This window comes from Penicillium griseofulvum (assembly GCF_001561935.1).
Source record: "Penicillium griseofulvum strain PG3 chromosome Unknown contig_15, whole genome shotgun sequence".
NCBI lineage: Eukaryota > Fungi > Ascomycota > Eurotiomycetes > Eurotiales > Aspergillaceae > Penicillium > Penicillium griseofulvum.
Genome location: NW_024467436.1, coordinates 1 through 15,134, shown reverse-complemented (window position 1 = coordinate 15,134; position 15,134 = coordinate 1). Strand labels below are relative to the sequence as shown.

General features: G+C 46.7%; 4 protein-coding genes across 4 annotated transcripts; 2 read left to right on the top strand and 2 right to left on the bottom strand.

Annotated features, from left to right (window-relative positions):
* Positions 1–1,005: 1,005 nt before the first annotated feature.
* Positions 1,006–2,148, bottom strand: PGRI_093970 (ribokinase; the record flags this gene model as incomplete). The annotated part of the gene is made up of 1 exon (XM_040797110.1): positions 1,006–2,148. The coding sequence occupies one exon, from the start codon at positions 2,146–2,148 to the stop codon at positions 1,006–1,008; it is 1,143 nt and encodes a 380-aa protein (XP_040649921.1).
* A 4,547-nt stretch (positions 2,149–6,695) lies between these two features.
* On the bottom strand, positions 6,696–7,991 carry PGRI_093960 (uncharacterized protein; the record flags this gene model as incomplete). The annotated part of the gene is made up of 1 exon (XM_040797109.1): positions 6,696–7,991. The coding sequence occupies one exon, from the start codon at positions 7,989–7,991 to the stop codon at positions 6,696–6,698; it is 1,296 nt and encodes a 431-aa protein (XP_040649920.1).
* A 1,639-nt stretch (positions 7,992–9,630) lies between these two features.
* On the top strand, positions 9,631–10,080 carry PGRI_093950 (uncharacterized protein; the record flags this gene model as incomplete). Its single annotated transcript, XM_040797108.1, has 1 exon — positions 9,631–10,080. The coding sequence occupies one exon, from the start codon at positions 9,631–9,633 to the stop codon at positions 10,078–10,080; it is 450 nt and encodes a 149-aa protein (XP_040649919.1).
* Positions 10,081–12,272: 2,192 nt separating this feature from the next.
* PGRI_093940 (uncharacterized protein) lies at positions 12,273–12,941 on the top strand (the record flags this gene model as incomplete). The annotated part of the gene is made up of 2 exons (XM_040797107.1): positions 12,273–12,530; positions 12,660–12,941. 2 exons carry the CDS (start codon positions 12,273–12,275, stop codon positions 12,939–12,941), a joined length of 540 nt encoding a protein of 179 aa, XP_040649918.1.
* Between the last annotated feature and the right edge of the window lie 2,193 nt (positions 12,942–15,134).

Genomic DNA, 15,134 nt, shown 5'->3' with positions numbered 1-15,134 from the left:
TTTCAAGGTAAAGGCGCGTCGCGTTCACGTCAATAGAGGGGCGTTTATGCAAAGTCCCAGCACAATCCAATTGACGAGTTTCATTCTTGTCTCGAGACAATGTAGATCTTCTACGCGCTTTTCCGTATATTCTACATATTTAGTATATATTTAGTATACTCTAGTATTCCATACTCGATACATAATTAATTCTATATTTCCCTAGCATTATTTGTACAATTAAATACCAAAATGTTCTCAAAAGTCGAATAGTCCCCTGAACACTGCATAGTCGCGTATCCCTTGAACGCGTCAGTCAGCAGCCCAGGTACCCAGTACTTGGCATCCACCCACTAGTGCATACAGCGCGTAAGTACCAACTACCTCCACGCTCCACGTCTTACTTCGCGACTTCGCGTTCACGTCTCTTCCTTGCATACTGTTCGCTCATTCGTGAAGAAGAGCGTCTACAATTGACACTAATAATATGTTGCATGAAATATTTAATAAAAGCTCTGCCAACGCATCAGTCTCCATTGGCCACCCTCAGGTTACCGGATGAAACCATGCATGCAGAGGCCGATCGGGGCCTGGGGTTTGAGGTGAATGTGGAACATCGGAGTACTGTCTCAGGGTAAAGTCTGGTGTCTGGGGGATCACACTTAAGGCTGGGGAATGTTCTGTGGACTATCCAGGTGATTCACGTAGAAATTCTCCCCTAAAGGCTGTTCCAAGGCGTAGACCTCGGGAATGATGGAGGGTTATTAATAGGGATATTACACCTGGGCCTAGACAGGTTTTCCAAGGTTTAATGCTGCCCACGACCCCCTACTCCTCGTGGTCTCTGATCATTTCACCTGGGCGGATTGGTCCTTGCATTCCTCGCGAAAACGAGAACTGATGCATTGTGCCATGTATAATCGCGTAGGCATTCACCACAAGAAATGCCGACCGGAATAGTCTATATGGAATTCTTGTCTCTCGTGATATATTAATGTACATGATGGCAGCTTCGTGGCAATTATCTTAGACCTCATCCTCAAAAGGAATGCTATCCATGGCACCCCGGCGTTCCACAGCCCGAGCCGAGGCGCGAGTAGCCAAATGCATCGCCTCGTCCATGACCGTCTTGTACCGGTATGCCTTCTCATCGTCCGAGACATTCTGTCCAGCCTTGCCCTCGACCCGACGTTGCTCGCGCCACCGCGCCACTCTGACCGCATAGGCTCCAACAAATGTATCACCCGCACCAGTGGTATCCAACACGTGAGAGACAGAGGCAGCTGGAATCTCGTTGGTGAAGCGCTGTAGTCCATCACTGGGTCCGGACCAGCCGCCATCTGCGGCACTATACCAGACGCCCTTCGCGCCGAACGTGATAAGGATGTAAGTGACGCCCAGTTTGTGGAAATACCGAGCAACCTTCTCCTTCCCATCCAAGCCCTCAGCATCCGGCACCGTTCGAAGCAATTGCTCTGCAGGCGGAGTCATCAGCTCAGCCTCTGTCTCATTTAGGATCAAATGATCGACAGCAGCGTATACATCCTCGGGCAAGCCACCAGGTGGCGCCGGTGCCGGGTTGAGCATAACATCCGGGCCACACTCAATGCCGCGTTTCCCTGCAGAGCGAGCTTTGAACTTGTAAGCTGCGATCTCACGTAGTATTCCAATAGTCGTGTCCACCGGGATCTCGCCCTGCATCACGATGACATCGGGCACGGGCGCTGTTAGTGCCATTCCTAGCACCTCTGGGGTAGGCTGCATGCCATCGTAATTTGCGCCCGGCGAGAAGAGGATGCGGTTCTCTCCGCCGGCTGAAGAGTCCACAATGATTACAGCCACGCCGGTGTATGCTTTCTCGACGACTTTCACTCGGGACGGGTCGACTCCGGACCTCTCGAGGGTCGGTTTAAGCAATGACGAGAAGTGGGCATCTAGAGCTCCTACTGCGCCCATCATCTCAATATTGACATCGCCTGTAGAGTCTGTGGTGCTTGTTGGCTTGGTTCGAGACATGCGCCCGCATGCCACGGCTTGGTTTGCGCCCTTGCCGCCCGCGCTGGTAAAGTATGATGAGGAGGTGATTGTCTCGCCTGGGTCTGGGAATCGGGGCGTAACTGAGACCATGTCCGCATTGAGAGATCCAATGACTCGGATGAGGGGTGTCATGGTGGGGAATGTGGTTCGCGTTCGCTCAAGGATTGTAGGCCGGGGGGCTGGTAATGTCTTTGGGTCGGGCTGGGAAATGCGGAAAGCGTTGGGAGGGTGTACTTGCGATGTGTGTAAGTCTTGAAGACCCGAGAGTTTCAGATACACAATCCAGGCGAACAGTGACAGTGGAAATATTTGGCCAGGTAATTGTGACAGGCAGTCCCGGAGTGGGAAATGGATTGGAATGACGTCTAGGCGGGGCCCATCGGATGTGGAATATGTGGGGCCGGCAGTGACAGTTCTGTGGATCCGATCTATAACGTACATCAACGTCTATTTTGACAACATACCAAGGTACAAATTATCAAATTTGAAATAATGGACTCATGGGAAGTTTGGTGGTCTTGTTCTTACAATACATTATATATGCTAGAATCCAAAAGGGAAAAAGGGTAGCTGAAAGGAGATGGAGCACATAAGTGATATCATGTTCATCCCCCATCAACTCACATCACTAAATTTCACTATTTCCATCAAGCTAAGAGAGAGGGAAAAAAAAAAAAAAATCAGGATTGTGCCCAAGCTAAACAAGAAGTGCTCTATATGATAAGAGATAAAAAAAAGGGAAGCCCCCCTTAGAAATGATCCACTCCTGGGGTCGAACCAGGTAATGTCCTTTCCAGCGACCTCCCTATCACGACTCGGTCAACCACGGCAATCAGGGTTAGTGCTCCGGGAGTAAACCAAGGAGTTAACCACTGAGCTATAAGGGGGCTTCGCTAGAAATCACACATTTAACTCAACCAAAACAGACCCCTACTAACATATTAGATATGATACCTTTCTCTCACTAACCACTGTAGTCAAAACAACAAGAGAGAAAAAAAAATCAGGAGTGTGTTAAAGCAAAATAAGGTAATATCTTTCATTTAAGAGATAAATAAAAAAAAGGGAAGCCCCCCTTAGAAATGATCCACTCCTGGGGTTGAACCCAGGCAATGTCCTTTCCAGAGACCTCCGTCTACCGCCGGCATCAGCGTCAATACTCCGGGACTGAAACCAAGGAGTTTAACCACTGAGCTGCAAGGGGGCTTCGGTGACAATCACACATTTAAACTAACCATAACAGACCTCCACCAATATATTAACAACAACCTCTTTTCTCCCAGCAACTACCTTTGACTTTACTACATCAACTTAACTATAACATAGGCTAAGTCAAGAAGAAATTAAAATTAATCTATATCAAGTAGGAACAAAAGACACTGTGCAGCCTCGGTTACTGGCGCCCCAGAAGTCCCGGCTTTAGGTGAAGGTCAACATGGATGTCAATTGTATTCAACATCTTCAAGAGGAGTGGGCACTAATTGCTGGGTGATGCCTCCCTTAGCAGGATAACATAACATTCTGCTAATCCACTTAATTGGGTAGATATTGTGTAAATGGAATCTCATTTGGTCTAACCTCCCCTTGACTTTCGCAATCCTGGGGTCGAACCAGGCAGTTCACACGTTCCAGTGACCTGAGAACCACGGGCCACTATTTAATGTAGTCACACTCGACGGATTGTACGCATATTTCCCCCCTCCCTGGTGATCGCAAAGACCTCCATTGTCATTGTATGGAGTTGGCCTGTGGGCCGGGACAAGAATTTTCCTACGTCACCGCAACATTGTAGACTACGAGCTCAAGGCTATATACACGCAATTGCAATCAGTTTTAGGGTAGTAGTACTATCCACACGTGATGGATAGTACGCACATTTTCCCCCTAGCGAGACAAAGACCTCCATTGACATCGTATAAGTCTGGCCTGTAGGTCGAACCTCACCAACCTCGAAGATTGCCAGCTCAAGGCTACATGCAATGGCAAACAGTTTCAGGGTAGTAGAACTATCCACACTGGATGGTTATCACACCGCCGTTCCCTCCCAGTTGTTGTCTGAGATAGTCCCTTTCGGCCAGACAATGCCAATGGCACCGCAGAAGGAACGGAGAGACGCATCGCAGAAGTAGATGAGTCGCCTTGTGATGGTCCCTGAAATTGGGTGCTTGGGGATATTGTTGAGCTTGGAAGTCTGGATGCGATAGGGGATGAAGCCGCCGGACGAACGTGGAGGAAGGTTGTGACGAGACTATCAGAGATGAATGTCAAGAAGAGTTTGGCTGCGACAGTTGATGAAGAAATTGGATCGACTGTCGCTTGACGAAACACCGACGAAAACATCGGATACTCATGGACAGGAGTTTGGATAATGGTAAGTAGTGAATGATTCGTTGATGATGTAAAAGGAAGCCACACTGGAATTCCTGCATGGTAAATTAGCAATATCTATAGCGGGCAGGCAGGCATAGGTAAGGTTCAAGTCACGTACCAGGTCAATGAACAAAAGCAGAGTGTATTTCTTGAGCATGTAGATAGTTGAAGAAGTGAGAAATCTCCGGTATTCAATCTATGGGGAACATGGTATGTATGCGCTCATGGCAAACAATACGATATGAAATGGCGAAGCCCAACAGGATTCCAACTCGAAGGTCAAGGGTGAGAAAAAGGAGAGAAAAAATAGAGTATGCAAGTGGTAGATCCCTGGAAAGTAAAGAGCATACGCTTAATCCACGTGAGCAAATGACCTCCTTCCTAAATAGGATTGCAAAGAAAGACTCTGGCATGTGATAGTAAGTGACGCAAGTGGATCTTAGGAAGCAAATATTTGAAGTGAAGACGAATAATAGGAATAAAGCGGCTGCAAATTCCCAGGATAATTTCAGTGATAGAGAAGATCTAATAAAATAAATAAACATTTGAAGGAAGAACAAAAAAAGGAAGCCCCCCTTAGAAATGATCCACTCCTGGGGTTGAACCCAGGCAATGTCCTTTCCAGAGACCTCCGTCTACCGCCGGCATCAGCGTCAATACTCCGGGACTGAAACCAAGGAGCTTAACCACTGAGCTGCAAGGGGGCTTCGGTGAATATCACACATTTTAAACTAACCATAACAGATCCCTATCAATATATTAGCTATAATACCTTTCTCTCACTAACCACTATAGTCAAAACAACAAGAGAAAAAAAAATCAGGAGTGTGTTAAAGCAAAATAATATAATATCTATCATTTAAAAGATAAAGAAAAAAAAAGGAAGCCCCCCTTAGAAATGATCCACTCTTGGGCTTGAACCCAGGCAATGTCCTTTCCAGAGACCTCCGTCTACCGCCGGCATCAGCGTTAATACTCCGGGACTGGAACCAAGGAGTTTAACCACTGAGCTGCAAGGGGGCTTCGGTGACAATCACACTTTTAAACTGACTATAACCGACCCCCACCGATATATTAGCTACAACATTTTTTCTCTCCCAGTGATTGTGATTACCCTCCAGTTTAGTTTACCCAATTTAATTCTACGCAATAAGGATGATTATGAGTATAATATACGAGTCAAGAAGGTCAAGAAAAAAAAGCGAAGCCCCCCTTAGAAATGATCCACTCCTGGGGTCGAACCAGGTAATGTCCTTTCCAGTGACCTCCCTATCACGACTCGGTCAACCACGGCAATCAGGGTTAGTGCTCCGGGACTAAACCAAGGAGTTAACCGCTGAGCTATAAGGGGGCTTTATTGTTAAACTCAACAAATGCCCATTATCAGTGACTCCCTAATCCCGACACATTAATTACATCCTCCCCATTACTATCAACTATGCCCATTTAAAATAAAAGGACAGCGAGGGGAATTATTATTGAATATGTATATTAAAGTCAGAATCACAAGAAAAGGGAATCCCCTGGGATTTGTACATCGTCGGATGAACCAGGTAAATCACTCATCCCCATGGCATCTTTATTACAACACACTCTGCTGACCTACAGGATATTTCTAAACAATATACCGCTGAGATCCAAAAGCAGTTTTATTGGCATTAATAGGGTTGCGTGAATTGTGAGGGGCCAACCTATGTTGGCCATAATGAAGGCGTTCTCGGCATGTCCCGATAACTTTAAGTATCTAATATGTTGGTATATCCATGTTATTACTTGCTTTGTACCGATGGATATGTGGGACTAAACAAGAATGTCGGCCGTTGCGATGTATTCTTAATTGTCTTTTCGGTAGACCGTCTGGTCGTATCTTGAGTGCGTATGGCATTCTCGGATATCATTATGTTTAGATAAGTCGACGTCACAAAACGACCGGAAAAGGCTTAATTTATGCAAACGACCTTTCTATCTATAACCTTTCTTCTCCTGGAAGTGAGTACAAAATGATAGCAAGGTTATCTATGTCTGCCTTATTAATACTTGAAACAGTGGTCATTTCATCATATTCATTACATATCATATTCATTACATACATTCATAGGTGAGTATTCGCCTTACACAAGAACAAGTTAACATATCCAATACCCATAGCCCTTCACCGAGGGTCATGTCGTCTCACGACAAGAGCAAGTCAGAGCCAAGACTATGGGCAGGTACATACCCCTTAGAAACGACAAAGGGGCAAAGGAACGAGTGCGGAGTGGACGCGGCCGTTTTTCTTTTGGGGGGGGGGGGAGGACGGAGAAGAGAGGCTATAGCCCAAGAAGGCTCGCCTGCACCGGCACATTTGCTGGCAGGTTACTTTGGCCTGTCTGACTTGTGGCCCAAGACGTGGTACTCGCAAGGAGGAACTGACGCTGGGTTTCTCTTGCCATTGCGTCAGCCGCCTCGTTACCTGGTATCCCAGAATGTCCGGGGCTCAGATGAAGCTCGACGTGGACCCCAAGCAAACTTAAGGTCTTTGAGTGCGCGCTGATAGCTGCCAACTGTGTGGCGATACCTCCTTTGGCGGGATAAGGAAGGCTGCCACTAATCCGTCTGAGCGCTTGAGCATCATCGGTGAACACAAACAGCTCCTTGGCCCTATGGTGTAAGTGGGATTTGGTTTGGCCCAAAATCCCTTGATGAGACGTCTTCCTCTCTGGGAGACCTTGCACAACATCAAACCGCTCATTATCAATGTCATTGATGGCTGTCTCGAGGGCAGAGGCAATGCCGAACAATTCAAGTGTTGCCGTACTGTCGATACTGGTAGGATACTGTATTCCCTTTCCTTCGAATTCTGTGGAGGTGAAGCTTTTAGGCCAGACGATCCCTACAGCACCACATAGAAAGCGAATAGATGCGTCAGAGAAGTACACAAGCCTTTTCCTAACGCTCTTCCGGACATAGTGCTGCAAGATGTTTGTCGCAAATTCAAAAGCCCTAAGTCCAGTTGTCGGAGAAACGAATCCGACAAAGTCGTGGCCTAACTGCGAGGAGTACTTCCTTTCAGCGTTCCTGGTGCGTTTTTTTCTGGCGGAACGACGACGATTATTGCGTACATTGGTAGATGAAGGGGCCTTCCGCTTCCGATTAGGGCCGATGCTTCGCTGAATGGCCAATTCCGGGGCTGTGGACTTCGCCGGCAGCAGTGACAGGGTGTTTCTCAGTGGGGCGTTCTCTAGCCTGGGCTCAGGCGAGGCATTGGCGGATCGGACAAGGCGACCTCTCTGTACATTCCTCCGGGGATTTGGTAGGCTTTGTGGGGCGTGGTGGTCATCGGTGATTGTGTCAGGAACAGGCCCCGTCACAGGCCCACTGGCCGGCAGCTGCAACTGGGTGTTTCTCAGTGGGGCGTTCTCTAGCCTGGGCTCAGGCGAGGTATTGGCGGATCGGACAAGGCGACCTCTCTCTTCATCACTTGGGGGATCTGGTAGGCTTTGTGGGGCGTGGTGGCCATCGGTGATTGTGTCAGGAACAGGCCCCGTCACAGGCCCACCAAGAGGTTCATTAACTGGTTCTGGTGTTGGAGTATCGTTGATTTCAATAATAGTATTGCTTTCCATTATGTTAGGCGGTTGTGATAATATGCGAACGACAGGGGAGGGCGGATGCGATCAATGAGAAAATTGGAGGAAATAAGAATAGAAGAAAGAAAACGAGACGCTCACTAGTATTTGTTCGACCCCTAACAACTTTAGCCTACGGCAGTTAGCTATAGTGGTAGATATGCTACGCTATTACTCTATAATCTATTCTAAGTTCTAGCCAAAAGACTTTTTCTCCCTCTAACACAGGTCCATAGATTCGATTCTAGGAGGATATGGTATGGAAATGGATTTGCGGGTGGGTAACATGTTGTTGCAATGGAGGAAGAGGAAAGACTGGAGCCATATGAGGGTCGATGTAGGAGTCACATGCAGCAGAGCCCCCTCTATAGCAAATCGTTGTTGCCCAAACCTGCTCCTGGACAGACTGCTACGTTTGTACCAAGTGGTTTCCATTCTTCCTCTCTTTTCTCCTACATCGTGATCTTTTCATCACCTTTTTCTCGTTAACATTCTATCTGGACCTTTTTGTTACTGTTACAAGCCTATCCATCCGTTGAAGGTCAAGTGGAACACCACAGACCGACGATTTCATGCAATTCCGGCCCCGTACAGAGCCTCTGGCCTTTACTTCAAGCTTCGCCTTCTAGAGAAAGGGAACCGACCGGGAATGATGCTGCCTCCGAAGCCGCAGTTGGCCAGACGGCTTCAGTAGCCAAGTTACCGACGACCCACAATCTTCATCCCCAACATGAAGCCACCGAGATGGCTTCGATGGCTATCCCACCCACGACCAACAATCCTACCTCTCTAGCCCAAGCCATCGAGATAGGTTTGGTACCCAACCGAACCAGCTTGGCAAACGCACATACAAGCAAGCAGATGATTGCTGCATTTGAGCAAAATGCACCTCACGCGACCCCGGGTTGGGAGGCGGCAGATACTATGGCCCACGAAGACCCAAAGGGAACTACACCGGCAGCCAAAGAGCTTTCAGCTCCCTGTCAGGTCAATTCAAGATAGCCCAACAGAGGATGCTCCGCGAGAAGACCGTGCTGCGCGGAAATCCCGTCGTGCTCCCTCACCCTCTTCTACCCTCCTAGTCACTACAACCTCTGATCCGTCTTCATAAGTAAAGTATGCGTACTTTATTTGTGCCCTCAAATGGACTCGGTAGTACTGCCTAGGTGTGTAGTACGTATCATCAAGAACCTGTATATTAGATGTTCGATACTATCAATTGTACAAGCAATATGAGCAAATTTTGATATAAGAGCAAAGTGTAAATGGTATTACACTCACTTCGAGTTGAGCATAGCCTAGTATATCTATCATTATAACATGAGTAGTCAAAAATGTTAGAATCAAGGACTTGGATGGATGTGTAGTAGGGATAATACGGCCTTGAATAGGTGACATACATTTGTATCAAACACAAGTCCCAGGGGGGCTTTATTTCTTTCCTTTTTTTTTGCCTTATTTTTTGCCTTATATTTACTCACATATTTATATAGAATCAAACTCAGTTCTCAAGATCTTGTTAAATCCACCTCTCTTTCGCCTTCCATCTGGAGGGGATCGGTGTTACAACCTGCGCCTGGACTGGCGAGTTACAAACTAGGCCAAAAGACCACAATATCTGAGCATTATATGCACTATGACCCCCCATCAGCGCAGTTCTCGCTTTCAAGCGGACTTCGATCAGCATGGGGATATTCCAACCCAGCAAGTGCCCTTGGATCCACCTATGATCATATGGGCCAACGGTCTCCCTTGGTTCCCTATCTACAAGGCCTTTTATGTCCTCTATGGTAGTTGGAATCGCGCCTCGTACCTCGTCGGACGCAAGTATCGTCTCAGCATCTCCGAGTTCTACCTCGGCGCGGCACTGGCGCCACCCGAAGCTGTCCATGCTAGCCTGGAAGACTCTCTGATCCGCCTCACTTTGCGCGCATTCGACTCTATAACATACCCAGCGCCAAATCTCACGCAGGGCCCACTTGATTTGATCCATGTCACCACTATCAGTTGGGGAGAAAACAAGGTGCCATCCTCGCGTCATGCACTATATATATCGGAGCCTGGAATATCTGAGCATAGTGCTTAGATATAGTGGTCTTTTGGCCTAGTGTGTAACTTGCTAGTACAGGGGCAGGTTGTAACAGCCATGTCGCTTTCTCATGAACCCAAACCCTACAGCCTACGCACTAGTTTACCAGACAAAACAAAAGAAGGATCTTGCTTACGCCCGCCTACTCGACCTGACTGAATTCCATGAGCGAGTATTCCAGGCTCCAATATATATATATACTGCATGAGATAACAGTCCACACTTCCTTTTTTATTCATCTCTCAAATAGATATTACTTCTCATTTAACATTCCTATCCTGAGTTTTCTTTCTCTCTCAGTTTGATGGAATAGTGAAATTTAGTGAAGTAAGTTGACGAGGGATGAAAATGATATCATTTCTGTGCTTCATCTCCTCCCAGCTAAATCTTTGTTAACGTCTAAATTTAATCAAAATACATTTTTCCAGATCTAGTTTCTATTTTATGTTAGTGCTATCTTAGGCCTTTCCCTCCTTCACTTAAATCAGCTAAAGCGAATGCACTAGCCCTGGTAGTAGTGATCTTACACTTGTCTCTGGCTTTACCGAAATGCAATATGAAATTTTCATAATTTTACTTATAACTTATCCCTTTTACTTTCCAGTATATATATATATATATATATATATATATATCTAATCGGGTAGTAAAGGGCCTAGTTTCACTCCTGGTTTATACCTAATAAATTAACCTAGGTAGTTTCATCTTTTCCCATTTTTACACACTATAATGAATAAACCTTCATGCATTCAAAGAAAATAAAGACAACCAAGCCATATAACTCCCTATGATACAGATACGGAATGAATGTTCAGAGACGTTATACCGCTCCCATCTCATTATGTCGAGTGAGATTATAAGCTCGTTCAGAAAGATGCTTTCTCTAATGGCATAAATCCATAGTTCGTCTAGGCGTAGGATATTCCCAGTTTCTAGTGTATGCTATATGGTTCATAGTGAGGATTTCCTAGATTCACACCTGGGCACCTGATCGAGGTTGATTATGTAAAAGGACTCGACATCAAAACTTGGAAGTCACCCAGTCGTGGCAACTCGGATGGAAGCATCTCAAACGCATCAAACTGTGAATAGTCTGGTGAGACACCGTCGCGGAAGTGTTGGGGTTCGGAGTATACCATTTTTACTGTGGATGAACGTTCCGTGTTTTCTTTTTGCATTATAAAGAATGACTACTTGAAAATTGGGAGCGTTATGATCCTTCTATCAATCAACTACTCGTCAGAATAGCGAGTAAAGTGCATGAAGTTGCAATCACTGGTTTCAAATTCATATCATATTCGAAGCCTGGATACGCAAATGCGAAGGTAACGGCAACTATCCGGTTGACTGTACGGTTGGAGGGATAGTGAGAGGTCCGACAGGGAAGACGAAACGTCCAGATTGCTCGTGGACCCCTACACACTCCGGCCTCTCTGACCATTACCCTAGTATTGCAGTGGAAGTTGCGTGGACCGAAACGCGTAAGTAATTGGAACATTATATGGATACGGCTTTGGCTTACAAAGACAGATGAGTAGGTCAACGTTGCGCTGTGTATCACAGTGCAAAAACGCGGTAGAATCAGCGTTGAAGAATGGGGCATCAAAGGGAAACGTGTTGTCCCAGTACAACGTCCTAGAAGGAACTTGAAGGGGCACACAGACTGTCTTGACCCCCGATAACATGGGAAATACTATGACACCATCAACTCTCAATTTAAGCCACTGAATCCTCACTTCCTTCTCACTTGTCATTTCTCCCTGAATCCTCACTTCTCCTTCAGTATACCCCTCTTCGAGCCCAGTGAAATATGACCTATAATCCAGCGCATACGCCGTGAGCTTTTCCAACAAATTGTATGCACAATGTCTCAGTTATCGAACTAATACTTCGATGCTTGTTCGTCTATTTCCTCTATATCCCAAACTTTGGATTCTAACAAGACGGTACCGACTACAATAGGTCTGAATGAGCCCTCGTACCTCGCCCTGTATCACAACTATATATTTACTTTCATCCATAGATACCCCATTGACCAGTCAATCCTTGCTACAATTTTCGCCTTCTAAAAAGGGCAAACCCACCCAAATCATCCTCTTCATCAAGCCGAAGCCACCGAGATATCTTCAGTTGCTACCACAACAAATCCTAACGACCCTCCTCCACCCAAAGCCATCTCGGCGGCTTTGATGCGTAGCGTACCCACCCATAACAACCCTCCTCCTGGGACTGAAGCCACCGAGATGGCTTCGGCTTCCAGCCCGCCCGACACACTACAACGCAAGCAAGAGGCTGAGCGCCGCATTCGAGCAACATGCCCCTCGCCCGAGCCCGGGCTGGAAGGCGGCACACTCATCATTGCGCCTGTCGGTAGCGGCACCAGCAGCAGAGGCCCCAGCGAAAAGCGCAAACGCCTCTCAAATGGTGACCAGCAAGTCCGCGAGCCAGTATCCAAGAAAAGAAACGGAAAGCTCTTTTAAGGAGAGCTAGGTTATGAATTTGCGGGCTTCGTGTCGAAGGTGCGAAACGCTAGTACGCTCTATTTTTCCGCCAATAACCTAAAGCAACCAATTCAGATGCAATGGACCGACAGAAAGACCCAGTGGCAGCTCTTTGTGCAAATCGCGACCGCGAAGCCTACGACTCGTTTGGTAACGAAGCTTCCTTTCGACAAAAGCGTACCCATCGCGAGGGAAGAGAGACAGGATAATATCACGTTGGATATGCATATCCCCTGCTGCGGTCGCATCGCCATTGCAAAAGCCGATGGTTATCTCGAAGGACAACATACCCATGAAACCTTGGTAATCGTCGAAGTGAAGGCAGCACAACGAGATCATAAACGGCGCAAGCATTAGGCTTTGTGGGTAAGTACCCAACAATAGCACCTCCCATTATATGATACACCTTGAAGCTGACTCGTTCAAAAGGCTGTTGACTGCTAACTCCTGAGCACTGGGCGCGGGTTCAATAATTCCATGAAGCGCTCGAGGCACAGAGTATGGAAACATGCACTCGATGCCGCGAGTGTTAGTTTGGCCTGGACTGCGCTACTTGCGGTCCTTTGGTCGGTGTCTGTGCCAGGTGCAGACGTCGAGATAAGGAGGACCGAAAGCCGAATGCCGCAGACCTGGTTTACCTCTACGGCCGGGAGAATAGTATTATGCCTGACGACATATGCTATTTCCTCCCCGAGCTCACACACGTCGACTAGATGGTCATTTCATAAGTGTGTGCCATCATCGAAGTACGGCATTACCGCGGGCAGTAGTACCACTGCCATGGCCACGTCGCCCACCTCATGACCACCCTAGAATAACCAGGAGCTGGAGTACACGGTACGCCAGCAACGCAAGGAACTGAAGATTAAGGACTACGCGATCTATGGCATATCATCAAATGGGTATGACCTCGGCTTCAAGATTTGAAAACGGTTCTATGGTGGGCGGCAGTTCGTGAGTTATTACCTCCTCTGCTCGTTAACAGATTTCACACAATATCTAGCGTCCTCGGTCAACTTGGCTATAGGGGAGAATTGAACAATTGGGCCAATTTCCCTCAGGACGTAAGGAACACAACCGACAGCCAGAGCTTGCTTGTCACACTAAACCCAAGTAACCTTTTTGGACCTGTGCTAGTGATTTGATTGGACTGCAACTACTCGCGACGGGAAGCTTGATCCTTCGAGGAAGAATGCTACACAAGCATTTCTCATAGTGGAAAACTATTGACCGTGGAGCATTAATTGATGACCAGCGCTCCGACAGTTGTATCCAAAGTTCCTTAGTTGTGAGAGTAATCATAGTAAATATTTCTAATAGCCATCAAATCGTGACCATACTGCACTCACATCTAACAGGCCCAGCACAGATATCCGGCTGCCGTAGAGATTAGCGCCATTATGTAGATGCAATTCATTACAAGAATAGTCGGCCGCATAAGCGGCCTTGCGATGTTTTTTCCAGTGGTGCCTTCAGTGTTCTCTTTGAATATGATTCTATCTTGTGGGTCGACAGCAAAAGAAATGCGGAAAAGGCTTAATTTGTGCAAACATTTATGTATAAGTTTGTATGACCTACCAAAAGTAATAGTTGGGAATTAACTAAACAACTAACTCGACTGCTTTTACTTTTAATATGACCCGAGCTGCCAACCAGAGACGATTTTGTATTTATTATATGTATGTGGGTATTTTGTAGTGGAAATAAAGCCACATCCTAGTCGTAAGCAGGCTAGCGTCCACGGGTAGTACCCACGTGGTCGGTGGACCCACCGCCCAATATCCCAATATCTAAAGTCTAAACAAACTTTTGTGGAACGGCCCAGGAACACCAATACACTGATATTGCGTTGACCCCATTGCGAGTGCATATCCATCTCATATCGAGATGGTAATTAATTTCAAGAGAGCAAAATAGTTGTAAATTGAGAGACGAAGTAGCAAGTAAAAAGAGAAGAAGGGGTGGACCCCCCCCTTCCCTAGGTTAAGCAAGGTCGAACCAGGTAGTGAACTCACCTGCGCTCCCTCCCTATCACGACTCGGTCCACAGCTGCGAAGCAACAAAAAAAATTCTACGCAATAAAAATGATTATGAATACAATATATGAGTAAAGAAGGCCAGGAAAAAAAAGGGAAGCCCCCCTTAGAAATGATCCACTCCTGGGGTTGAACCCAGGCAATGTCCTTTCCAGAGACCTCCGTCTACCGCCGGCATCAGCGTCAATACTCCGGGACTGAAACCAAGGAGTTTAACCACTGAGCTGCAAGGGGGCTTCGGTGACAATCATACATTTTAAACTAACCATAACAGATCCCCACCAATACATGAGCCAGCTATCCATAGATAATACTTTTCTCTTACTAACCACTGTAGTCAAAACAACAAGAGAGAAAAAAAAATCAGGAGTGTGTTAACGCAAAATAAGATAATATCTATCATTTAAAAGATGAATAAAAAAAAGGGAAGCCCCCCTTAGAAATGATCCACTCCCGGGCTTGAACCCAGGCAATGTCCTTTCCAGAGACCTCCGTCTACCGCCGGCATCAGCGT